The 27,769-nt window shown below is 43.3% G+C and overlaps 1 protein-coding gene across 4 annotated transcripts in view; it reads right to left on the bottom strand.

Annotated features, from left to right (window-relative positions):
- Positions 1–27,769, bottom strand: part of LOC129822851 (partitioning defective 3 homolog) — a 568,315-nt gene that overhangs the window by 242,756 nt on the left and 297,790 nt on the right. For all 4 annotated transcript variants that reach the window (XM_055881305.1, XM_055881306.1, XM_055881307.1 and 1 more), the window contains 2 exons: positions 1,992–2,180; positions 1,366–1,536 (listed from right to left, as the gene is read on the bottom strand). In XM_055881305.1, the coding sequence (XP_055737280.1) occupies positions 1,366–1,536; positions 1,992–2,180 (360 nt within the window). The remainder of the gene's footprint in view (positions 1–1,365; positions 1,537–1,991; positions 2,181–27,769) is intronic.

Raw genomic sequence — 27,769 nt, forward strand, 5'->3', positions numbered from 1 at the left:
AGAAACATAAATAGATTCAGGGTTGAGTGATGGGACTTGATCTTTTTTGATATATCCGAAAGCCAGCAGCACCTATCAAAACCATATCTGGGCTAGGGCATTCCACAGGCTGAATTGCTTTCGATCCTCTCAACTTCTGCTTCAGTCTGATAACAACTTCTCACTTTAATTCACTTTCTTTCTCAAAGTCCAACCTTCCTATCTGTGTCTGCCTCTGTCTGCCAATCATCCACTATTGAAGTGGCTCTCGCCGTATCATAGCGCCCCACATTGTCAAGTCAACCATATGCAATGGGTCCGAAAGCAGAGAAGAGTTAGATTATCAAAATAGGATCTTTGCTGTGAAGATTTGCATGGTGGTAGTAGAGCTCCTGCAGGTGTCTCTCTGGCTATCTCAAAGAACCAAACCAAGGAAAGGAGGGCGATAGACATAGATAAGAAAAGGAGGGCGATATACAGAGATAAGAAAAGGAGGGTGATAGACAGAGATAAGAAAAGGAGGGTGATAGTCAGAGATAAGAAAAGGAGGGCGATAGACAGAGGTAAGAAAAGGAGGGCGATAGACAGAGATAAGAAAAGGAGGGCGATAGACAGAGATAAGAAAAGGAGGGCGATAGACAGAGATAAGAAAAGGTGGGCGATAGTCAGAGATAAGAAAAGGAGGGCGATAGACAGAGATAAGAAAAGGAGGGCGATAGACAGAGATAAGAAAATGAGGGGGCGATAGTCAGAGATAAAAGGAGGGGGATATACAGAGATAAGAAAAGGAGGGCAATAGACAGAGATAGGTGGCAAGGTAAAAGTCAATCATAAAGCCCTTGTTTATCATTCAAAGCAGACAAGTGGTCCATCCATCAATCCCTCTCTCATCCCTCTCTCGTTCTCACCCACTCCACTCGTCTGTCTGACAAGTCAAGCAGCACAAGCAGTAAAGGAGCGGGGGAAAGAGATCAACTCTTTCATTCCCAATACCACGAATATCAACCTATGAAGCTCAGCTAAGGCCAAACAATTAAAATATCCGCTCTTCATGATAAAGACAATTAGTTCTCTATTTCATTCATACACATGAGGGTTGAGGTCCATTTAAGTTCAATTCCAGTCAATTCTGAAAGTAAACCAAATTCCACAATGAAAAGCTTTGAATTGAATTTGAATTTTTGTGTACTTCCTGAATTGCCTGGAATTGAAATGGAATTGACTCCAAGCTTAACACACACACTTAACACACACACACACACAGACTCTCAAACACAGACACAGACACACACACACACACACACACACACACACACACATACATACATACATACATACATACATACAGGGAATGACCTTAGAGTCTCACAATGGTGCATTCATTACCTCGTTGCTCTTGGCAACCCTCCTGGCAACGATGAGTTGGATCATCCCTCGTTTGTTGCCCTCCGTCGACATGGACAGGCGAAGCATTTCCATGGCATCCTGGTTGGGCGTCCCTAGCAACGACTCGCCATTGACGGCAATCAGCTGGTCGTTGACTCTCAGTCGGCCATCCTGATCAACCACACAAAAGAGAAGGGTGTGATCTGATCATATATATATATATATGACCTGTTTTACAACGCATAACGATAAGGACATGTAATCTTGACAATTTCTTTAAGTGAATGACCATCAGAGTAATGAACAAACTATAGGAGACTAGATAATACAGGACAATACATAACAGAAGTTGAATACAGTCCTTATTCATTCTTACTGCACCTCATGAGCATTTTCTTTGAGGAGCGTACACATTGGTAGCCTAGTGGTCACTGGTTCGAATCCCAGTGAAACATCTGCTGGTGTGCCCTTGAGCAAGGCACTTAACCCTAATTGCTCATGAAAGTTGCTCTGGATAAGAGCGTCTGCTAAATTACTCAAAGGTAAACATTTGAATTGTCATTTATTAGGGTTTATTTATCCTGTATATGTATCAACCATGGAACACAAGGATGTGCGATCCTCACCTTGCAGGCGGCTCCTCCGTTGATGATGGACTTGACAAAGATGCCCAGGTCGGCGTGGTTCTCCTTGGAGCGGTTGCCCTTGACGCTGACCCCCAGACCTGCTGACCCCGAGTCACTCAGAGGGATCTCAAAGGTCAGGAACTCCCTGGTACCATCTGGGGTCAACACCAGGTCCTCTTCTTCTGACTTCTATAAGGAGAGGGGGGAGGAAGGTGGATAGGTAGAGAAGAAACAATATGGAGAGAGAGATGAGAAGAAAAAAAGAGGCCGAGATGAGATGAGTGTGTGTCATATCTTATTGTGGCGGTTATTGTCATTTTTCCTTTCTGTCTAGGAGACCGCCGCTAATTCGCTGTCACAGTCATAAGCTCTCTCTGTGTGAGAACCAGGATCAAAGATACTTTGAAAACACCAGGTATCCATTTTATGCTCAAACAACAGCATTTCCCCTTTGACGTCCACACCGTGCATCTTTAGAAGATGATCTCTCGTCAGGCGTTTGAGGTCCAACATATACATTAAGTGATCTGATGTTCTGTGGGATGTTTTGTTAGAGTTCATTTTCAAAGAAAGGAGAGGTTAAAATTTGCATTTAGTCTCAGTGTGTTCACACTGCTTGGGGGTGAAACCTGTTTAAAACCCACAGAGACTGGAAGACGTTCGACCAAAACGGGTGTCAAAACTCAATTTATTCTCCCTTCTCTACGAATGTTTATGGAAGGGGAATTTCAAAAGGAGAGGCGTAAAAATCAAAGGCTTTTGCTAACTAAGGTCATTACAAATTGCAATTCTTTTCTTCCTTTCTTTCAGACAGATAAGTAAGGGGAACGAGAGGTCGGAGGGAAAACACCTGCGACATCAAAAAAGACAGTAATGATATTTCTCTGTGCATGACAGAATATGGTTCATTGTGACGGACAGGAAGAGAGCTTGTCTTGAATATGAAAACAATTTCACCTAATATCAGGACCGCTCATGCATACTAATCACTAGCGTGTGCAGAGGAATCTGCAGCCACTAGTGTTGCTCTGAAGATGAAAAAAGCTTTTAATTTAAAACCAATAAAAGTTTGGCGAATGATAAAACAAAGAGGAATGGAGTACTGCTACGACATTGCTTTGTTCAATACTGTGAATACATTTGAGGGGTGTTATTGAATGAATGATGAAAAGTGTGATCTGTGAGGGATATGAAGCCTTCATCATGTGCTGTCGTGTGTGAGTGTGTGTGTACACGGGTGTGCCTTGCAGATATAGCCATGGCTGGTCTATTAAGGGAAATAATCCAAACAACAGGAGCAATCAACCCTGGGACCCATGCTCCAAGACCCCTATAACACTACTGATGAAAGTATTGCTCTGCACACACACAAACACACGTATACACACACACACAGAAAAGCCAGGTGTCTGCCCTTCACAGCTGCTGAGTGAGAGCAAAGCAGGTTTTCAGTGGCTGAGTTATTAGGATGCAGTGGTGCATTCAGGTGCATGAAGCTTTTTTCAACACCTAGCGTGGCCTGACACCCTATTCCCATGTGTGTGTGTGTGTGTGTGTGTGTGTGTGTGTGTGTGTGTGTGTGTGTGTGTGTGTGTGTGTGTGTGTGTGTGTGTGTGTGTGTGTGTGTGTGTGTGTGTGTGTGTGTGTGTGTGTGTGTGTGTGTGAGAGCCCCTATTCCCCAGTCATTCCTCAGCTGTGCCCCCCTAACCCCTCTGGACCATGAACTGGATGACTGGACCCTCAGTAAATACAGGCCCCTGAATCCTTCTAATCACAGTGCATTTCAACACACAGCCCTTCCATTACACACCACAACTGGAGGACCATGCCAGGAAATCACTATTCATATCCTACAGCAAGGTGATAGGGAGTGGGCACAGGTCAGGTAGAGAGAGAGAAGTATCCTTCCTCACTACCAGCAGAAAGTAGTTATTTGTCCTCGACTACTTTACTCTAATACATGTGACATGTGATAGTATAATTAGGCAATAAGGCACGAGGGGGTGTGGTATATGGCCAATATACGACAGGTAAGGGATGTTCTTATGCACAACGCAACACGGAGTGCCTGGATACAGCCCTTAGCCGTGGTATATATATGTTTTATTTTTTTATTTCACCTTTATTTAACGAGGTAGGCCAGTTGAGAACAAGTTCTCATTCACAACTGCGACCTGGCCAAGATAAAGCAAAGCAGTGCGACAAAAAAACAACAACACAGAGTTACACGTGGGATAAACAAACGTACAGTCAATAATACAATAGAAAAATGTATAAACAGTGTGTGCAAATGTTGTAAGATTAGGGAGATCAGGCAATAAATAGGCCATAGTGGCTAAATAATTACAATTTAGCATTAACACCGGAGTGATAGATGTGCAGATGACGATGTGCAAGTAGAGATACTGGCGTGCAAAAGAGCAAAACAAATAACAATATGGGGATGAGGTAGTTGGGTGGGCTATTTACAGATGGGCTGTGTACAGGTGCAGTGATCGGTAAGCTGCTCAGATAGCTGATGCTTATAGTTAGTGAGGGAGATATAGGTCTCCAGCTTCAGTTTTATTTGCAATTCATTCCAGTCATTGGCAGCAGAGAACTGGAAGGAAAGGCGGCCAAAGTAGGTGTTGGCTTTGGGGATGACCAGTGAAATATACCTGCTGCAGCGCGTGCTACGAGTGGGTGTTACCATGGTGACCAGTGAGCTGAGATAAGGCGGGGCTTTACCTAGCAAAGACTTATAGATGACCTGGAGCCAGTGGGTTTTCACGACGGTTATGTAGCGGGGGCCAGTCAACGAGTGCATACAGGTCGCAGTGGTGGGTGGTATATGGGGCTTTGGTGACAAAACGGATGGCACTGTGATAGACTACATCCAGTTTGCTGAGTAGAGTGCTAGAGGCTATTTTGTAAATGACATCACCAAAGTCAAGTATCGGTAGGATAGTCAGTTTTACGAGGGTATGTTTGGCAGCATGAGTGAAGGAGGCTTTGTTGCAAAATAGGAAGCCGATTCTAGATTACATTTTGGATTGGAGATGCTTAATGTGAGTCTGGAAGGAGAGTTTACAGTCTTACCAGCCACCTAGGTATTTGTAGTTGTCCACATATTCTAAGTCAGAACAGTCCAGAGTAGAGATGCTAGTCGGGCGGGCGGGTAGCGATCGGTTGAAGAGCATGCATTTAGTTTCACTTGCATTTAAGAGCAGTTGGAGGCCACAGAAGGAGTGTTGTATGGCACTGAAGCTCGTCTGGAGGTTAGTTAACACAGTGTCCAAAGAAGGGTAAGTTGTATACAGAATGGTGTCGTCTGCGTAGAGGTGGATCAGAGAATCACCAGCAGCAAGAGCGACATCATTGATATATACAGAGAAAAGAGTCTGCCCGAGAATTGAACCCTGTGGCACCCCCATAGAGACTGCCAGAGGTCCGGACATATACTGTACCACAAACCCCCGATGTACCTTATTGCTATTATAAAATGTATAACAACATAATTAGAGTAGTAAAAATACATGTTTTGTCATACCCGTGGTATACAGTCTGATATACCACGGCTGTCAGCCAATCAGCATTCAGGGCTCAAACCCCCCAGCTAATAATGGTTCAGTATAGCATGACATCATAGGCCTTATTCAAAGTTAAACAGAATGCAGCCACGGCTTTAGTTCGATTCAAACAAACAGTAACCCAGCCATGAACCTTTAGTTTGGAGTTTTATATCATCTGTCATCATGGGGCCAATCTGAATCAGCTGTGCTCTGACAAGCCCCGAGACTTTAACTCAACTCTTTATGCTACGATCGATTATGTGTCCTTGTTGACGTGACCATGGCAACAGTAAAAATAAAAAATACTATGCTTTCAAAAACACTCAGAACTAGTTGGATAAATTGCCAACATTCGTCAAACTACGTCTTTATTATTAATGAAGAGTTTATACTTTAAAAAATGCTAAATTACTGTTATGTCCCTGGAGAGGCTTTTAGCTCAGCTGTTTAATATATTAGATGCCATAAATTAAATCGGTCATAATTGGCTAGAGGACCACTTTTTGTGTGGTTCTCGGCAAAATGACAATGCAATAATCATCCTCGCTCGCACACAATCTGTATTCCGGGAAGGGAAGGCTGAGTAAGTGAATGAGAGAGAGAAGCATTGTAACATTTACATCAGCTAGGAACAAGCGCTGGCAGACAACCGAGTTTTTCAAGCCAGCTGCCAGCAGCTCCACCCTGATGTGAGTGAAGGGAACACAGCTCAACAGAAAAGGCTCCGATCCATCAAAAGAGATCGCTGGATGTTCCTGAAGAAAACACGGGGCAACTGCACTGGTGTAAGAGCAGGTGAATACGTCAACGTAACACTTGAATAGGTTCCAAGGTGTCAGGTTAGTTCAAAACTACGCTGTGAAGTCAATACAGCATCTCTTGTGGCGTAACACTGATTACTGTTGCACCATTAGGTAACACTAACATACAGCTCAGGTATTCTATGTCATATGTATTTCAGTAGAGTCCACTGCTTCTCAGCACTAGTAGTCAAGTAGCTACACTGGGTCCGTGTGCACCAGTCTAGTCCAAGACACAGCCATTCCTTCACACAGGAAGAACAACCTGCCTGGCTGCCATCCATTCCTCTATAAACGATTGACCCAGGCACAGCCCATTATGTGCTGTGGGTCCTTTATTAATAATGAACAGTCAGCATGGGTGGCATGCATTCATTAAGTCCCATTGTCCTAGAGAGGGTAAATTATATTGTCTGAGGAGAGAAAGAGGAGGGAACATAGGAGGGATCAGAGTGGAAACAGAGCAGTCCACCGTACCAGAGCCCCCTGCATACAAAGTGGGGGGGTTTGTCTTTCTTCTACCTTGTTGCTTGTCACTTGCTAACAGGGTGTGTTGTGGGGGTTTTAGTCCCCACAAGGTCAAATGCTATTTCTATGGGGTTTATGGTTAAGGTTAGAATATGTGCTTGTGTGTTTGGTGAGAGAAAGAGTGCAGAAAAGGAGAGATAAATAGAGCACCAAAGAAAGAGAAAAGTGAATGAAGAAACATTATCCTCTCCCCCTTTCACACACCTCAAAGGCTTTTCTGCACATCACCGCTTGAAACAATGAGCAGCCCTGGAAACTTTTCTACACACACGACCAAATTTGGTGACATAAAGGTCATTGAAAATGAATTTCAAAGCCTAAAAAGAAATCAGTCAAGGATGTAATTGCAAAGAGGGCCCATGCATGATAAGTAGTATTGTAACACAAATTCCCTTTTGCTCTGTTTCTTTCTCTACCCGACGACAGACTGCTGATAATGGGTGACTATCAAACACCTTTGGCTTAATGCGGATCAGGACTATTCAGGTGCAATAAGACCTAAAACAAACACAGAACTAGAGGCATCCTGTTCCCTCTGGTCAAACATCCAACATTATGTAGGGAATAGGGGGCTACTTGAAACGCATCCCCAGTGTGCTGGTTGGGGCACACACCACACGAAGAAGAATGGATTTAGTCACCTAGACTAATGAGGGCATGGGTGGCTTAAGACCCCGGGGGGGGGGGGGGGGGGGGGGGGGGGGGGCAGGTTTAGAGGTAAACATGCTTGACCTATAGAGATATTATTGCACCAGGCTTAATGTATGGACCATATTGGATGAATTAAGCCAGTTGTAATGAAATGGGATCAGGAGGGTAAAGTGGTGGAAGGAAGCTCTATCAACATGTCTGTCTGTATAGTTTTATAACAAATGGCGGGGTGGGACGTGTGTGTGTGTGTGCGCGCGTGTATGTCTGCATAGTTTTACAACAAACAGCACAACGGGTGTAACAGCAGCATAGCTCAATCTGAGCGACAGATATACTGGAGTTTCTGGGTCGTGCTCTAATTCACTCAATGCTGCCCATTATTTCAATGGAGTGGGTTGTATGATGGTATGTTCCCACATAGAATGGGTCTGTGACAAACAATGAAAACATGAGTCTTTCAGTTCCATTCACAGGCTGGAGTACATCTTAATTAAGCCCTACATTAAACATCTGCTGTACGGGCTATGAACACAACTCTACTATACAGCTCTCCTACCTAACGGTGAGTGAAAAAGCACTCGGTAGGTCCGACTTCACACTTCAACCGGCTGGGTGTGTGTTACTGTTCCTTCGGACAGGCTGGGTGGGTACCGGGTTTGGACCTTTCCTTCGGGAGGTGGAGTGTGCCCTCGGTCCTCATAGGTTGCCCTAAATGACTTTGTTTATCAGCCAGTTGTACAATACCACCATGCCGCCACGCACCACCACCCCTCCTCTGGCATTATAACGGCAGGCCTAATTATAGGTAACAGCTGTTGAAAAGCTCTAAATGAAAACAGGTGGTGCGCTCCGAAACAGTTAGAAAGTTGTTAACGGAGTGGCATTGTCTTCTGGCACACTTTAGGTTTAAGTGCGTGAGTGTGTGACTCTGAACCCAACTTGGCACTGTGATTGCAATACAAAAAAAAAAACTGTCTAAAAGCCCTAGTAAACAATGAGGCAGAAACTCATCTAGCTGGTGAGAACATTTACGGGGAGAAAATTACATGGGACCATTTTGTACTGCTTCAAACACACAATATCAGTTAAATCTCCTGGCCCATTAAAGGAGAATGGCCATGTTTTTTCCCAGCAGGAGAGGAAGGCTTAGTGCTATAGTGAAACACTGGAGTGAATCCACGGAGCTCACACTGATCGATGGTACAGGTTTTTCTTCAGAGTTGGGGGGAAATGCAGGAATGAGAGATTTCTAGAGAGAGGGAGAGAGGGTGGGAGAGAGAGAGAGGGGGTTAAGGAGAGGGGGAGAGAGAGAGTTGAAGAGAGTGGGATAGAGACAGAGTTTTAGAGAGAGGGAGAGAGAGTTAAGGAGAGGGGGAGAGAGATAGTTGAGGAGGGGGGGATAGTTGAGGAGAGGGGGAGAGAGAGAGTTGAGGATATGGGGAGAGAGACTTAAAGAGAGGGGGAGAGAGACTTAACAAGAGGGGGAGACAGAGTTAAATAGAGGGGGAGAGAGAAGAGAAGAGAGACTAAAAGAGAGGGGGAGACTTAAAGAGAGGGGGAGAGAAAGAGTTAAAGAGAGGAGAGCTACTTAAAGAGAGGGGCAGAGAGATACTTAAAGAGAGGGGGAGAGAGATAAAGAGAGGGGGAGAGAGAGAGTTAGAGAGGGGGAGAGAGGCAAAGAGAGGGGGAGAGAGAGTTAAAGAGAGGGGGAGAGAGAGAGTTAAAGAGAGGGGTAGAGAGAGAGTTAAAGAGAGAAGGAAAGAGACTTAAAGAGAGGGGGAGAGAGACTTAAAGAGAGGGGGGGAGAGACTTAAAGAGAGAGGGAGAGACTTAACGAGAGGGGGAGAGAGACTTAAAGAGAGACGGAGAGAGACTTAACAAGAGGGGGAGAGAGACCTAGAGAGGGAGAGAGTTAAGGAGAGGAGCGAGAGACTTAAAGAGGGGGAGAGGGAGAGGTACTTAAAGAGAGGGGGAGAGAGTTAAGGAGAGGGTAGAAAGACAAAGAGAGGGGGAGAGAGAGAGTTAAAGAGAGGGGGAGAGAGATAGTTAAAGAGAGGGGGAGAGAGACTTAAAGAGAGGGGGAAAGAGAAAATTAAAGAGAGGGGGAGAGAGACTTAAAGAGAGGGGGAGAGACTTAAAGAGAGGGGAAGAGGGACTTAAAGAGAGGGGGAAAGAGTTAACCTGTTGGGGATGGGGGCGCTGTTTAGACTATTTATGCTAATTTGGTAATTTTTGAAACGGCTTCCCACAAAATCCTTGATCGTACAATATGCATTTTATTATTATTATTGGATAGAAAACAGTCTATAGTTTCTATAGGAGTTGAAATTTTGTCTCTAAGTGGAACAGAGCCCATTCTACAGCAATTTCCCTGACATGGATTCAGATTTCAGAAATGTTGGCCACTGTTCTGAAGTCAGTTAAAAAGGCACTGATATTGCTATGACTGTACGGACACTTCTTACGTCTTCCCCTGGATGCCTTTACGTGATGACGATTCCAATGGGGTCGATTGCGCGTTCACAGGCCCCACAAATGAAAAAACCCTGAAGCTAGTCATTCTTTTGGAGCTGCGTCATGCGCCTAGAGGACACCGGCCCGCTCCTGTTCCAAGCATTAGTGAAGGGGGTAATATTACTCGGGTCATGTTTCTACTCGTTATGGGAGTTAAAAACATCATAAGGTAGTTAATTTAAAGCGTTTTATAGCAATTTATATCCGTTTAGTGCGATTTTGGGACATTTATTTTTGCAACGATGTGAATAGTTGGGCACGCTTTTCAGTTCATCCCGAACGCAGTAGGCATTTCCACATGGCAAGAGGACAGCTTTCCACCAAAAGACGATTGCTCTCAAGAAAGGATCCTTTGCCCAAGATACTGATGGAAGAACAGCTCAAGGTAGGACATTTTTATTATGATAAATCGTGTTTCTGTCGAAACATTTTAGTGGCTTAGGACGCCATGTTTTATGACGTAGCTTCGCTAGGCGCAAACTGTATTGAAAAGTAAGGATAAATTAAAAAATGTTATTCCGCAATTGTATTAAGAATTAAATTGTCTATCAATCCCTGTCCACCCTATATTTTTTAGTCACGTTTATGAGTATTTATGTATAAGAGTAGATCACTGTCTAAGTGGCGCAAGGACTTTTTCTGACCAGCTTGTCTACATTTCACATTGTCTAACCATGATTTTGGTGGCTAAATATAAACATTTGCGATCAAACTCTATATGGAATGTGTAATATGATGTTACAGGAGTGTCATCGGAAGAATTCTGAGAAGGTTAGTGAAAAAATTAATATCTTTTGGCGATGTTGACTTTTATCGCTCACTTTGGCTAGAATCAATGCTGGGCTGCTATGTGCTATGTGCTACGCTAATATAACGATTTATTGTGTTTTCGCTGTAAGACACTTAGAAAATCTGAAATATTGTCTGTATTCACAGGATCTGTGTCTTTCGATTCGTGTATGCTGTGTATTTTTACGAAATGTTTGATGATTAGTAAGTAGGTAAACACGTTGCTCTAAGTAGTTTTTCTAGTCCATTTGTGACGGTGGGTGGAATTGTAACCTATGCCATCTACCTGAAATATGCACTTTTTTCTAACAAAACCTATCCCATACCATAAATATGTTATCAGACTGTCATCTAATGAGTTTTTTTGTTGGTTAGGGGCTATAAATATCTTAGTTTAGCCGAATTGGTGATGGCTACTGGTGTTGGTGGACAAATAAAAGATGGTGGATTATGCTAATGTGTTTTTAGGTAATAGATGTACATCTTTACATATTGTGTCTTCCCTGTAAAACATTTTAAAAATCGGACATGTTGACTGGATTCACAAGATCTGTGTCTTTCATTAGCTGTATTGGACTTTAATGTGTGAAAGTTAAATATTTAAAAAAAATATTTTTTTTGAATTTCGCGGCACTGGTTTTTCAGTGGGGGGGGGGGGGGGGTGTGCCGCTAGCGCCACGCTGATCCTAGACAGGTTAAGGAGAGGGGAGATAGACTAAAGAGGGGGAGAGACTAAAATAGAGAGGGAGAGACTTAAAGAGAGGGGGGAGATACAAAGCCAAGGGGATAGACACTTAAAGAAAGGGGGAGAGAGATTTAAAGAGAGAGGGAGAGAGACTTAAAGAGAGTGGGAGAGAGACAAAGAGAGGGGAGAGGAGATAGAATTAGAGTTGGATAAATTTAGATAAACTTGATTTTTTTCACAAGGACTTATACAGGAAAATAACCTTAACATTAAAACTTTCAATCCAAATCCAAATTCCAGACCTAAAACCTTGATTTTGGACAAAATTAACTGAATGGACTATTACTACCAAGGACTTTCAAGAAAAACCAAAACCTGAAGAAAAACAGCTGAACCTGGAAATACCATCCAACACAAAACTGAGTGAGTAATATTCAGTCTGAAGCTACTTCTGAAGCCAAAAAGTAAAAAACAACAATCTCTAGGTGATTGTGTTATATAAAGCTAAGTAAATAAGTATACTAAGCTACCAAGCTGCTAGGACAGAACAGATCTGGCGGTGTGAAGTGTGAAGTCAGATGTGAGCCCAACAATGGCAGGAGAGCCCAGGGTGAAAACTAGAATACTAGACATTGAGGAAATTGAAACAACCTCTGTCAACGTGTACAAGTCTGGGACAGTAATGGTGCAGGGCATCCTGATGCAGTTACAGCAGGACTTTTAAGGGATCAAAGAGAGTGCAGAGCAGGAAAATATCTCTCTCTGTGACAACCCCCCATCCTGAGTGAGTCTGATCACACCTGTTCAAACGGTCCTGCAGACGAGGATAGTCACCCCACCAGCATTGAACACACCCAGGTCCCACAACTACAATGCTCCTCCATCATTGAGATGGATAAATTCACAGAGCTGGAGAGAGACATGGTGGAGTTCAAAGAGCCCACCCAATCTAGACAGAACAAACCCACAAAACAGACCAGCACAACAAAAGAAAACAACAAGACCCAGAGGGCAGAAGGTGGAGATGTACAGCTGTCTGAGAGAGCTGGCTGCTCTACGGACTGAGGGGAGAGAACTTAAAGAGACACACATGACACTGAAAGATGAGGATAAGAAAACTGAGGTGTGACAGAGAGCAGGACACTCTCCCAGACAAGCCAGCAGAACAGCCCACCTCAGACTCGGACCACAACCTCAACACCACAATGGGACAGACAACACAGGACCCACCAACCCAACAGACCCCACCCCTCCTAACAGCCCTCCCCCGATAGCCCTGCTGACAACCCCCCCCCCCCCCCCCACACACACACACACACACACACATCCACTTGGGACACACAAAATCCAGAGATTGTGTTCCTCATTGAATCAATAGGCAATTACATTAAAGAGGATCAACTTTTTCCCAAAGACAAAGTGGCTAAACTCTGGTGCCCTGGAGCTGTTGTCATAGGACGGACTAGGGTCCCCAGCCACATCATAATTCACACGGGCACAAACAACCAGAGGGCCCAGCAGGAAAGGGTGGCCACAGCACTCAAGGGAGTAGTTGAAAAAGCTTCTTTCACTTTCCCCAAAACGCACAAGTGGTTATCTCCACTCTGCTACCACAAAAAGACTTCACGCTGCCACCATACAGCGGGTGAATGAAGCATTTCGTGAGACTGTGCCCCAAAACCTGAATGTATACCTGGCCCACCACTCCACCCTGGACTTGACCAGCCTTTATGACCAGGTCCACCTCTACAAGAAAGCAATCCAGATTTCTGCCAGGACCCTGAATGAAATCACACTCAACTGTAGCCCCCGCACCTCACACAGGAGCAACAGAGCAACGGATCCCCGCAAAGTCTTCTCATGCTTTGTTGATTTCAAAAAAGGTTTAGACTCAATTTGGCATGAGGGTCTGCTATACAAATTGATCGAAAGTAGTGTTGGGGAAAAACATACTACATTATAAAATCCATGTACACAATCAACAAGTGTGCAGGTAAATTTGGCAAAAAACACACACATTTCTTTCTTTCCACAGGACCGGGGGATGAGACAGGGATGTAGCTTAAGCCCCACCCTCTTCAACATATATATCAGCGAATTGGCCAAGGCACTAGAACAGTCTGCAGCAACCGGCCTCACCCTTCTAGAATCTGAAGTCAAATGTCTACAGTTTGCTGATGATCTGGTGCTTCTGTCCACAACCAAGGAGGGCCTACAGCAGCAGCTAGATCTTCTGCACAGATTGTCAGATCTGGGCTCTGACAGTAAATCTCAGTAAGACAAAATATTGGTGTTCCAAAAAAGGTCCATTTGCCAGGACCATAAATACAAATTCCATCTAGACAGCGTTGCCCTAGAGCCCACAAAAAAACTATACATACCTCGGCCTAAACATCAGCACCACAGGCAACTTCCACGAAGCTGTGAACGATCTGAGAGACAAGGCAAGAAGGGCCTGCTATGCCATCAAAAAGAACATAAAATACTTGAATCAGTTATTGACCTTTATGGTTGTGAGGTCTGGTGTCCAATTGCCAACCAAGAAATCACAAAATGGGACAAACCCATATCCTCTGTGTACAACGTAAAACACCAAATAATGCATGCAAAGCAGAATTAGGCCGATACCCGCTAATAATAAAACAAATCAGAAAAGAGACGTTCAATTCTACAACCACCTGAAAGGAAGCGATTCCCTAACCTTCTTTAACTAAGCCATCACCTACAGAGAAATTAACCTGGAGAAGAGCCCCATAAGCAAGCTGGTCCTGGGGCTCTGTTCACAAACACAAACAGACCCCACAGAGCCCTAGGACAGCAACACCATTAGACCCAACCAAATCATGAGAAACAACACATTGGGAAGAATTTACAAACTAGAATGCTATTTGGCCCTAAACAGAGAGTACACAGTGGCAGAATAACCGACCACTGTGACTGACCCAAAATGAAGGAAATCCTTGACTATGTACAGACTCAGTGAGCATAGCCTTGCTATTGAGAAAGGCTGCCGAAGGCAGACCTGGCTCTCAAGAGAAGACTATGTGCACAATGCCCACACAATTAGGTGGAAATTAAACTGCACTTTTTAACCTCCTGCCAAATGTATGACCATATTAGAGACACATATTTCCCTCAGAATACACAGACCCACAAAGAATTTGAAAACAAATCCAATTTTGATAAACTCCCATATCTATTGTGTGAAATACCACAGTGTGCATCACAGCAGCAGGATGTGTGACCTGTTGCCTCAAGAAAAGGTCAACCAGTGAAGAACAAACACCATCGTAAATACAACCCATATTTATGTTCATTTATTTTCCCTTTTGTAATTGAACTATTTGCACATCATTACAACACTGTATATATACATAATATGACATTTGAAATGTATTTATTATTTTGGAACTTTTGTGACTAATGTTTACTGTAAATGTTGTATTGTTTATTTACCTTTTGTTTATTATGCCAATAAAGTCCTTAAAATTAAATGAAATTGAAGTGAGTAAAAGAGAGGGGGAGAGATAGTTAAAGAGAGCGGGAGAGATAGTTAAAGAGAGGGGGAGAGAGAGTTAAAGAGAGGGGGATAGATAGTTAAAGAGAGGGGGAGAGATATGTAAAGAGAGACGGGAGAGATGGTTAAAGAGAGGGGGAGAGATAGTTAAAGAGAGGGGGAGAGATAGTTAAAGAGAGGGGGAGAGATAGTTAAAGAGAGGGGGATAGATAGTTAAAGAGATGGGGAGAAATAGTTAAAGAGAGGGGGAGAGATAGTTAAAGAGAGGGGGGAGAGATAGTTAAAGAGAGAGGGAGAGATAGTTAAAGAGAGGGGGACAGATAGTTAAAGAGAGGGGGAGAGATAGTTAAAGAGATGGGGGAGAGATAGTTAAAGAGATGGGGAGAAATAGTTAAAGAGAGGGGGAGAGATAGTTAACCTGTTGGGGATGGGGGCGCTGTTTAGACTATTTATGCTAATGTGGCTAATTTTTTAAACGGCTTCCCACAAAATCCTTGATCGTACAATATGCATATTATTATTATTATTGGATAGAAAACAGTCTATAGTTTCTATAGGAGTTGAAATTTTGTCTCTAAGTGGAACAGAGCCCATTCTACAGCAATTTCCCTGACATGGAGTCAGATTTGAGAAACGTTGGCCACTTTTCTGAAGTCATTTAAACGGGCACTGTCGTTGCTATGACTATACGGACACTTCTTACGTCTTCCCCTGGATGCCTTTACGTGATGACGATTCCAACGGGCTCGATTGCTCGTTCACAGGCCCTACAAATGAAAAAAACCTTTAGCTAGCAAGTCTTTTCTTGCTGCGTAACGCGCGTGGAAGACACCGACCCTCTCCTGTTCCAAGCATTAGTTTAGCCTGTTATATTTCTCCGGTCATCTTTTCACTCGTTATAGGAGTTACAAACATCACAAAGTAGTTAATTTAAAGCGTTTTATAGCAATTTATATCCGTTTAGTGCGATTTTGTGACATTTATTTTTGCAACGATGTGAAAAGTTGGACACGCTTTTCAGTTCATCCCGAACGTAGTTGACATTTCCACATGGCAAGAGGACAGCTTTCCACCAAAAGACGATTTCTCCCAAGAAAGGATCCTTTGCCCAAGATACTGATGGAAGAACAGCTCAAGGTAGGACATTTTTATTATGATAAATCGTGTTTCTGTCGAAACATTTTAGTGGCTTAGGACGCCATGTTTTTTGACGTAGCTTCGCTTGGCGCAAACTGTATTGAAAAGTAAGGATAAATTAAAAAATGTAATAACGCAATTGTATTAAGAATTAAATTGTCTATCAATCCCTGTCCACCCTATATTTTTTAGTCACGTTTATGAGTATTTATGTATAAGAGTAGATCACTGTCTAAGTGGCGCAAGGACAAATTCTGACCAGCCGAGTTACATTTCACATTGTCTAACCATGATTTTGGTGGCTAAATATAAACATTTTCGATCAAACTGTATATGCATGTTGTAATGTGATGTTACAGGAGTGTCATCGGAAGAATTCTGAGAAGGTTAGTGAAAAAATTAATATCTTTTGGCGATGTTGACTTTTATCGCTCACTTTGGCTAGAATCAATGCTGGGCTGCTAATTGCTATGTGCTAAGCTAATATAACGATTTATTGTGTTTTCGCTGTAAGACACTTAGAAAATCTGAAATATTGTCTGTATTCACAGGATCTGTGTCTTTCGATTCGTGTATGCTGTGTATTTTTACGAAATGTTTGATGATTAGTAGTTAGGTAAACACGTTGCTCATTGTAATTATTCTAGTCCATTTGTGATGGTGGGTGCAATTGTAAACTATGCCATATACCTGAAATATGCATTACTCTCATTACTGCATGATGATGAGAAATGATACCTGTACAGATGCTCTTTTTTGAGGTTAGATGACTCAGGAACTCTGTGAATGTGTTAGTTTATTCCCTGTTAGAAAAAGGGAAGGAGCCCAGACCACAGAGTCAACACCTTAAGTGTCTCATCTCTCATCCCGAGAGAAATTAAAACACTCATTATTTAGCAACACGGTTGGAAGGCTGACTTGGTTTGAGTATGTATAGGAGCCCATTCACAACAACACTGTACCACACAGACACTTCTAACATATCTCGTTTTGTTTTATCAATTGTGTTGTCTAGATTGTGGGGTGATTGGGAAAAACCAAGAGATATCATCTGCGGAGGATAATTGGACCCATTGGAAACTGTTCAATAAAAGTTAATTGGCGTGGTTTGGGAACGAAAAACTATGTCATGCTTGTTTGGTTACAGAGACATATCAGGGAACCAACCCAGCAGCCTTTCATTTCAATACGTATTTAAAGGGTTAGGGTTATGGGGCGACTGTGATTGCAGCCATTACAGTTTGTATTTGAGTTGAGTGGTAGAAAACATTGTGGGGATCCCTTTGATAGGGACCAGCAGAAGAAAAACTCTCTCTCTCTGGGAACGAACCATCAATCCCACTGTCACATCATTCAGAAGGACTGTAATTAATTGCACAATTAAGATTCTCATTGCTTGGCAGACATGGCTCCTAATGGATCAGTGACAACTGTGATATGATCATAAGATGGGTTTTAATGTACTGCTTAATTACACTGGTGTGATCCAGAACTACAGAACATAACAGTCACCATGGAGAATCATCGAATCATTATGTTCCTTTAACGCCCATTTGTTCTTCATGTGAAAATGCAGAACATCCCAAATGGCACCCTATTCCCTATTTAGTTCACTTCTTATGATGGGCTAAGGTCAAAAGTAGAGTATGGTAAAGGGAATAGGGTGCCATTTGGGATGCACCCTCTATAGTTCTATAGGGACTGACGGTATAAGCATGCACTTAGGGTTAATTGGCTGTGTGTTATGTTCATGATATAAATATGAAGCATGGTTTATGATGCGGCTGTTAGAGAATATGGCTGTAATCGAGCCTATCAAAGCCTATTTAGATGAGGGCTAGGGTTAAATGTCTGTACTTGCATACTACTTAGAATGCATGACCAACACATTACATTGCTTCATGCTAAGTAAGCTAGTATAGATATTGGAAGAGATTCAGAGTGTCCAGGCCTGATTCTAGTAATAGGGGAATATTGGGGTCCTATAAATAGAATAATAGATTCTATTTCTAGGCAAGGGGCTCTCTTACCAAATCTCTAGAGTCTGTGTTCTAGAGAGAATGGAAATAACACTGACCAGAATAGTAGAGCTAACATACAGTATGGGGGGGATGGACGGAGCTATTAGTGAGGGGGGCGAGGGTTGAAATGAATGGACGTGACGTGGGAACACAAATGGGAATAACACACACATTCACACGCACACACACACACAGTTTTACTCAGGACAACAAAGTGTGCAAACACACACACAGTTTTACTCGGGACAACAAAGTGTGCAAACACACACACAGTTTTACTCAGGACAACAAAGTGTGCAAACACACACACAGTTTTACTCAGGACAACAAAGTGTGCAAACACACACACAGTTTTACTCAGGACAACAAAGTGGACAAACACACACACAGTTTTACTCAGGACAACAAAGTGGACAACCACTTTAAAGCAATAGCACAGCAGACTGCAGCTTAAAACCTAAACCAACTCAACAGGTGAATACATTTCTTCTCGTGACATCATCAGGGCTGCCTCTGTGTTTAAGGCCTGGTATGCACAGCAGTAGCCTGCCGGCGTAGCTACTGAGGCGTGACATTTACTTATTCATCACAGGAGTGGAAGGTGAAATGCAATCTTGGCCTGCGGCGTCCGGGTGCCGACATGTCGCTCTCGGCTGTAAGCACACACAGCCACGGTGCACGGTGGGTAGATAAATGTGACGATAAATAAACCAGACAACGGCGTGTTGGTGCTGTGGCGGGGGGGAGGGACGGGGTCCTGTGGTTGGCCTCTGTGTTTGCATGTCGGAATTGCGTGTGAGTGCTGTGCTGTTTTAATGTTCTCACACCGCCGTACGCAGCCGCTCCTATCGTTCCTGGTATTAGTGTAGCGAGTAATTGCGTCTGCAGAAATGAATTATTCAGAGAGGTAGAAGGGAGGACTGGGGACTAGATGTGTGTGTGTGTCTGTGTTGACTGGGGACTATGCCCTGAGTAGCTTCTTACCACTGTGAAGTGCAGAGGTAAGGTTTCATCAAGTACAGGTTGGGTCTCCTAGGATTCTCTTGTGTTCTTTTGTTATTTCCATGGCGATTGCTTTTCAATGCCTGCCTGCCTGCCTCTCTCTCTCTCTCTCACCAAGTTTCTAACCTCCATGTCTCACTCACTGTCAGTCAATAGGACTCCCTACACTAGTTTATTTAGCAGACAAGATTTGCTTAAAATTCTGTGGCATTATTTTATAGTTTGAAGAATACAATTGAACAAAGCTGAATAAAATAGAAAGGATATTTTCTCCAAACGATTTGAGGGAGTGCGCACATGCATCTATTCTGTGTTGAGCGTTTAACAAAGAAACAAGTCCTCCTATATGTTTAATTAAGAGTTATTTATGCAACTTTAGTTGTGATACAAACATTAGGCTATATGTTCACATTTGCAATACATTCTAAGGCTGCATAATGTGAATCTAATGATGACTTGAAAAAAGAAAGTGGCATGAAATGCATGAGCTCTGCTTTGTATTTTGTGCAGGCTGTACACACTTCATCAGTCTCTTATTCACAATTTGACAAGCACTTGATAATGCCTCAAATTTCCCGGCAGCGTCCCCTTTGTGTGGCCATAATGCCCCTTAAAAAAATCCATGCCTTTCGCAGCCAGTGGTTGTTGTGCCCTTGGGCCGAAAACAATAATTATAATTCCCTTCTCTCGGCTGAGTGTGCCGAAGAATCTCTCACTCAGTACAGCAGCTCAATTCTTATTAGCCAATGCCCGTCACGTGATTGGGTCTTTCTCACAGGCTACAAGTGAAGACAGACACATGGGGGATGGAACAATACGTGTCTTATCTAATTCCAAGGCACATACTGAAGATATTGTAAGAACTGTCCACATTTACTTTGTCAGCAAACAGGATGAGTAGGCCTAACTAACAGCAAAAGCATTAGCCTATGTCAGTCTACTATCCACAGAGTAAAAAAATTGACCTACTCTATTCTGACCGAGAAATAAATATTCCAAACACAGTCTGGGGCAGTTGTGGGATGTGATAGATCCCAAATGAATACAACCACGCAACAGATCAGAACGTTTAGCTTAAAATGTTGATAAACTGTTAGGCTATTTCTTCACATTATCCCGGCAGTAGGCTAGAAGCACAAATGCTCCAGGATGCAATCAATTAATAATGGCGCCGGAGGGGATGACTGCCGTTTTACGGGATACTAACCAACTGTACTATTTTCTGTGTATTTTTGCATTGTTTGTAACTTCTTTGTACACCATTTTGCTGCTACAGTCTCGTATGACCAAAAAGAGCTTCTAGATATCAGAACAGCAATAACTCACCTTGAAATGGACAAAGGTTTTGTCTTTAATGTGTCGGACACAAAATATATGCTGCTTCTCCTAGACCAGGCCCAAATCCCCGTCATTCGCGTGAAGACGCAAATACAGGGGGCGGAAATCGTGGGGCCTTGTGAGAATTCGTTGGCGAGTGGGTAACCCGCCTCGACTATCCGTTCTATTGGCCAACATGCAATCATTGGAAAATAAACTGGATAATCTCCGCTTGAGACTATCCTATTGACGGGACATTAAAAACTATAATATCTTGTGTTTCACTGAGTTGTGGCTGAACGACGACACGGATAATATTCAGTTGGCTGGGTTTTCCATGCATCAGCAGGACAGAACAGCTATGTCTGGTAAGACGAGGGGTGGAGGTGTGTGTCTATTTGTCAACAACAGCTGGTGCGCAATGTGTAATATTAAGGTAGTCAAGGTATTGCTCGCCTGAGATAGAGTACCACATGATAAGCTGTAGACCACACTATCTACCAAGAGAGTTTTCATCTATATTTTTCATAGCTGTCTATTTACCACCACAAACCGATGCTGGCACTAAAACAACAACACACAAAATTCTGATCCAGAAGTGGCGCTCCTAGTGGCCGGGGAGATGCAAGTAAACTTAAATCCGTTTTACCTCATTTATATCAGCACGTCATATGTGCAAGCAGAGAAAGGGAAAAAACAACTTTTACTCCACACACAGAGACGCATACGAAGCTCTCCCTCGCCCCCTTCATTTGGCAAATCTGACCACAATTATAACCTCCTGATTCCTGCTTACAAGAAAAAACTAAAGCAGGAAATACCAGTGACTCGCTCAATACAGAAGTGAGAAACAAAATTTTCTGGTCTGGTAAAACCAAGGTTTGAACTCTTTGGCCTGAATGCCAAGCGTCACATTTGGAGGATACCTGGCACCATCCCTACGGCAACATCATGCTGTGGGGATGTTTTTCAGTGGCAGGGACTGGGAGACTAGTCAGGATAGAGGGAAAGATGAACAGAGCAAAGTACGGAGAGATCCTTGATGAAAACCTGCTCCAGAGCGCTCAGGATCTCTGGGGCAAAGGTTCACCTTCCAACAAGATAATGACCCAAAGCACACAGCCAAGACAACGCAGGAGTGGCTTCGGGACAAGTCTCTGAATGTCCTTGTGTGGCCCAGCCAGAGACCGGACTTGAACCCGATTGAACATCTCTGGAGAGACCTGAATATAGCTGTGCAGGGACGCTCCCCATCCAACCTGACAGAGCTTGAGAGGATCTGGAGAGAAGAATGGGAGAAACTCCCCAAATAAGGTGTACCAAGTTTGTAGCGTCATATCCAAAAAAACTCAAGGCTGTTATCACTACCAAAGGCGCTTCAACAAAGTACTAAAGGGTCTGAGAATGCTTATGTAAATGTAATATTTCAGTTTTTTTTTAAATATATACATTTGTAAATTTAAAAAAAAATCTGTTTTTGCTTTGTCATTACGGGGTACTGTGTGTAGATTGATGAAGGAAAAAAATATTTAATCAATTTCAGAATAAGCCTAACAACAAAATGTGGAAAAAGTAAAGGTGTCTGAATACTTTCCGAATTTACTGTATATTGCGAATGGAGGGCGTTTTTCCTGTGGTTAATTTTCATGCCAACCAGGTAGACTATACTCCTGTTGTAAAGAGAAGCAATGTGCTTAAAACTAGGAAAGTTGAGAAGTAAATATAGTAGGCCTAGCCTATAGAAAGCTGATGGGATCCTCCTCTTTTTAATAGAGGAAATCACTCTGTTTTCTCATGCAATTATTGCGCAACATGAGCTCATAGGCTCTCATGAAGTGTTTGATTCAATTTTTCGATTACATTTGCATTGATGTCAGAGAGATTAGAGGGACAATAGAGTGCTGAGTACCAGGCAGTTAGCAAGTTTGGTAGGCTACTAATGACCATCAGCAGCTTGGAGAAGCCTGATTACTGTGACTAAACGGTCACGTGGAATTTGACTGCCGTCACTCCTCACATCCTCCCCTGCCAGGCCACTGATGAGGCCGTCTGGGGCCAGGAAGGGCCTTCGTGTGAACCTCCCCCACCAGGGGCAATCCCTCTGGAGCTCATATCATCTGTTATTATCCTCCTCACCCTGCCTCACACCCCCAAGCTCTAATTCTTCGGTAGTGGGTATAGCAGCCATTGATCTAAAGCCCTTATTTCCTCAACATCTTTACAGTTCAGTCAAGCCTCAGTTCATAGACATCTATTCTTCTTCTTATTTTCTGTTCTGTGAAGGGCGAGGGGTTGGGCAAGGATGGGCTGAGGTGTCAGAGCTCATTTTCCTCTGCTCCCGTCGGGTTTGGACAGCGATGGGTAAAGGCTAGCGATGACGGACCTATCAATAAGTCAGTCCATCTGCTCTACCGCATCCACTCGCTGCTCTTTGAAAATGTCTGTCGCTGCCCCCAAGTCATGGATAGAGAGCAAGAGTGAGAAAGAGCGAGACAGAGAGAGAGAGAGAGGGAGGGAGAGAGCACGACAGCAAAGGCAAACATAATGAAATTGTATTTGATTTATTTTACCTTTATTTAACTAGACAAGTCAGTTAAGAACAAATTCTTATTTTCAATGACGGCCTATGAACAGTGGGTTAACTGCCTTGTTCAGGGGCAGAACGGCAGATTTTACCTTGTCAGCACGGGGATTCGATCTTGCAACCTTTCTGTTACGAGTCCAACGCTCTAACCACTAGGCTGCCTGCCGAAAAAAGGGAATACTCGACCCTATTCAACTACTCAACAATCGCCATTTATCTTTTCTGATCTGTTGTGAGGACACATAGTTTTGATGGAAGTATCATTAAACCTTACATTCTGTAATTAAAATAGCTTTTAAGCAAACATAAGGCACGGTCAATTAATTCCTATAAAACACACATGCCGCCTCCCACAATCTACCAATAAAGAGATGTGGTGCCTGATTCACCACTGACATTAAACATCACAAAGCAAATATCAACAAGACAAACCTGATCCTCTAAATGTTGATTTATATGGCTGTATCCTGTGTGTGTGGGACATGTCCTCTCTCTCTCTCCTCTCTGACAGCAGTATGCCTAAAGTAATGTACCACGTTACGCACGCTATGATTTAGAACTGCACTGTAGTGGATGGGGGCCTGGATGATGTGTTTATGGTGACCCACACTCGCGCAAGTATGTAGGCACACACACACACACACACACACACACACACACACACACACACACACACACACACACACACACACACACACACACACAGAGTGTGACTGTGAGGCAATACCAGTTCCTCTCCTCTCTCCACTATACTTTATTTGCAGTAACTGTCAGCGGTGGAGCCCTGTCCTCTTAATCAGATTTTTATGAACATACTTGTATGGATTATTGAGATCCATGAAAGTGCCAGTCTCTCTCTGTATGTGTGTGTGTGTGTGTGTGTGTGGCATAGCACCTTAACGCTAATGTGAAAAGGAGAGTACTGAAACAGCTGTGTGCTAGTTTGCACTCTTTCATCTACACTACACACACACACTTAGGAAAGTTCTCAGGAGAAAGGGATAGAGACAGAGAAAGAAAAAGCGAGAGAAAGAGGGAGGGAGGTGGACGAGAAGTATTGTGTCTCTATGATGGGATTCTTAATAAAGTCATGGTTGAGGAGTGAATAGAAGAGAAAGAGTAACCAATATCCCTTTTTTTGGTTTTAGGTTTAAATAAAAATCAAATCAATTTGTATTTTGATCACATGCTCCGAATACAACAGGTGTAGACCTTACCGTGAAATTCTTACTGACAAGCCCTTAACCAACAATGCAGTTGAAGAAATAGAGTTATGAAAATATGTACAAGTAAAATTTAAAAAAATAAAATAACACAAGAAAATAACAAGAAAAGGGCTATATACAGGGGGTCCTGGTACTGAGTCAATGTGCAGGGTTACAGGTTATTCAAGGTAATTTGTACATGTAGATAGGGTAAAGTGACTATGTATAGGTAATAAACAGTGTGTAGCAATAGGTAATAAACAGTGTGTAGCAGCAGTGTAAAAACAAAGGGGGGGGGGGGTCAATGTAAATAGTTCAGGTGGCCATTCGATTAAATATGCATCAATCTTATTGCTTGAGGGCTTGAGGGTAGAAGCTGTTAAGGAGCCATTTGGACCTAGACTTGGTGCTCCGGTATCGCTTGCCGTGCGGTAGTAGAGAGAACAGTCAATGACTTGGACTTGGGTGACTGGAGTCTTTGACAATTTTTTGGGCCTTCCTGTGACATCTCCTACTGTATAGGTCCTGGATGTCAGGAAGCTTGGCCCCAGTGATGTACTGGGCCATATGCACTACCTTCTGTATCGCCTTACGGTCGGATGCCGAGCAGTTCAAATACCAGGCGGTGATGCAATCAGTCAGGATGCTCTCGATGGTGCAGCTGTAGAACGTGACAAATCTTTTCAGTCTCCTGAGGGAGAAAAGGTGTTGTCGTGCCCTCTTCACGACTGTCGTGGTGTGTTTGGACCACGATAGTTTGTTGGTGATGTGGACACCAAGGAACTTGAAATCTCGACCCGTTCTACTACAGCCCCGTCGATGTGAATGGGGGCGTGTTCGGCCCTCCTTTTCCTGTAGTCTACAATCAGCTCCTTTGTCTTGCTCACACGGAGGGAGAGGTTGTTTCACGTTGTCAGTGATCAGGCCTACCACTGTTGTGTTGTCAGCAAACGTAATGATGGTGTTGGAGTTGTGCTTGGCCATGCAGTCGTTGGTGAAGAGGGAGTACAGGAAGGGACTAAGCACGCACCCCTGAGGGGCCCCCGTGGCAGATGTGTTGCTGCCTACCCTTACAACCTGGGGGCGGTCCGTCAGGAAGTCCAGGATCCTGTATCAGAGGGAGATGTTTAGTCCCAGGGTCCTTAGCTTAGTGATGAGCTTTGTGGGCACTATGGTGTTGAACACTGAGCTGAAGTCAATGAACAGCATTCTCACATAGGTGTTCCTTTTGTCCAGGCGGGAAAGGGCAGTGTGAAGAGCGATTGAGATTGCGTCGTCTGTGGATCTGTTGGGGCGGTATAAGAATTGGAGTGGGTCTAGCGTTTGATCATGATGGTGTTGATGTGAGCTATGACCAGCCTTTCAAAGCACTTCATAGCTACTGACTTGAGTGCTACGGGGCAGTAGTCATTTAGGCAGGTTACCTTCAATTTCTTGGGCACAGGGACTATGGTGGTCTGCTTGAAACATGTAGGTATTACAGACTCAGTCAGGGAGAGGTTGAAAACGTTAGTGAAGGCACTTGGCAGTAGGTACGTGCATGCTCTAAGTACACGTCCTGGTAATCCGTCTGGCCCCACGGCCTTGTGAATGTTGACCTGTTTAAAGGTCTTGTTCACATCGGCTACGGCGAGCATGGGCAGCTCGCGGCTGGGTTTCCCTTTGTAATCCGTACTAGTTTGCAAGCCCTGCCACATCCGATGAGCGTCAGAGCCGGTGTAGTAGGATTTAATATTAGTCCTGTATTGACAATTTGCCCGTTTGAGGATTTTTTATAAGCATCCGGATTAATGTTCCGCAACTTGAAAGCAGCAGCTCTAGCCTTTAGCTCGGTGTGGATGTTGCTTCTTGTTGGGATATGTACATACGGTCCATGTGGGGACGACGTCGTCGATGCACTTACAGTTGTAGTCTGAAGTTCACATACACCTTAGCCAACTACATTTAAACTCAGTTTTTCACAATTTCTGACATTTAAATCTAGTAAAAATCCCCTGTCTTAGGTCAGTTAGGATCACCACTTTATTTTAAGAATGTGAAATGTCAGATAGATAGTAGAGAGAATGATTTATTTCAGCTTTTATTTCATCACATTCCCAGTGGGTCAGACATTTACATACACTCAATTAGTATTTGGTAACATTGCCTTTAAATTGTTATACTTGGGTCAAATGTTGCGGGTAGCCTTCCACAAGCTTCCCACAATAAGTTAGGTGAATTTTGGCCCATTCCTCCTGACAGAGCTGGTGTAACCGATTCAGGTTTGTAGGTCTCCTTGCTCGCACATGCTTTTTCAGTTCTGCCCACAAATGTTCTATAGGATTGAAGTCAGGGCTTTGTGATGGCCACTCCAATACCTTGACGTTATTGTCCTTAAGCCATTTTGCCATAACTTTGGAAGTATGCCTGGGGTCATTGTCCATTTGGAAGACCCATTTGCGACCAAGCTTTAACTTCCTGACTGATGCCTTGAGATGTTGCTTCAATATATCCACATACTTTTCCTGCCTCATGATGCCATCTATTTTGTGAAGTGCACCAGTCCCTCCTACAGCAAAGCACCCCCACAACATGATGCTGCCACCCCCGTGCTTCACGGTTGGGATGTTGTTCTTCGGCTTGCAAGCATCCCTCTTTTTCCTCTAAACATAACGTTGGTCAAACATGGACAAACAGTCATGGCCAAACAGTTCCATTTTTGTTTCATCAGACCAGAGGACATTCTCCAAAAAATACAATCTTTGTCCCCATGTGCAGTTGCAAACCGTAGTCTGGCTTTTTATGGTGGTTTTGGAGCAGTGGCTACTTCCTTGCTGAGCGGCCTTTCAGATTATGTCGATATAGGACTCGTTTTACTGTGGATATAGATACTTTTGTACCTGTTTCCTCCAGCGTCTTCACAAGGTCCTTTGCTGTTGTTCTGGGATTGATTTGCACTTTCCGCATCATCTCTAGGAGACAGAACATGTTTCCATCCTGAGTGGTATGATGGCTGCTTCCTCCCATGTTGTTTGTACTTGCGTACTATTGTTTGTACAGATGAACGTGGTACCTTCAGGCGTTTGGAAATTGTTCCCAAGGATGAACCAGAACTGTGGAGGTCCACAATTTGTCAAGCAACGAGGCAGCGAGTTTGAAGATAGGCCTTGAATAACATCCACAGGTACACCTCCAATTGAATCAAATTATGTCAATTAGCTTATCAGAAGCTTCTAATGCCATGACATAAATTTGGGGAATTTTCCAGGCTGTTTAAAGGCACAGTCAACTTAGTGTATGTAAACTTCTGACCCACTGAAATTGTGATACAGTGAATTATAAGTGAAATAATCTGTCTGTAAACAATTGTTGGAAAAATTACTTGTGTCATGCACAAAGTAGATGTCCTAACCGACTTGCCAAAACTATAGTTTGTTAACAAGAAATGTGTGGAGTGGATGAAAAACTAGTTTTATTGACTCCAACCTAAGTGTACGT

The sequence above is a fragment of the Salvelinus fontinalis genome, chromosome 25 (genome assembly GCF_029448725.1).
Source record: "Salvelinus fontinalis isolate EN_2023a chromosome 25, ASM2944872v1, whole genome shotgun sequence".
Taxonomy (NCBI): Eukaryota; Metazoa; Chordata; class Actinopteri; order Salmoniformes; family Salmonidae; genus Salvelinus; species Salvelinus fontinalis.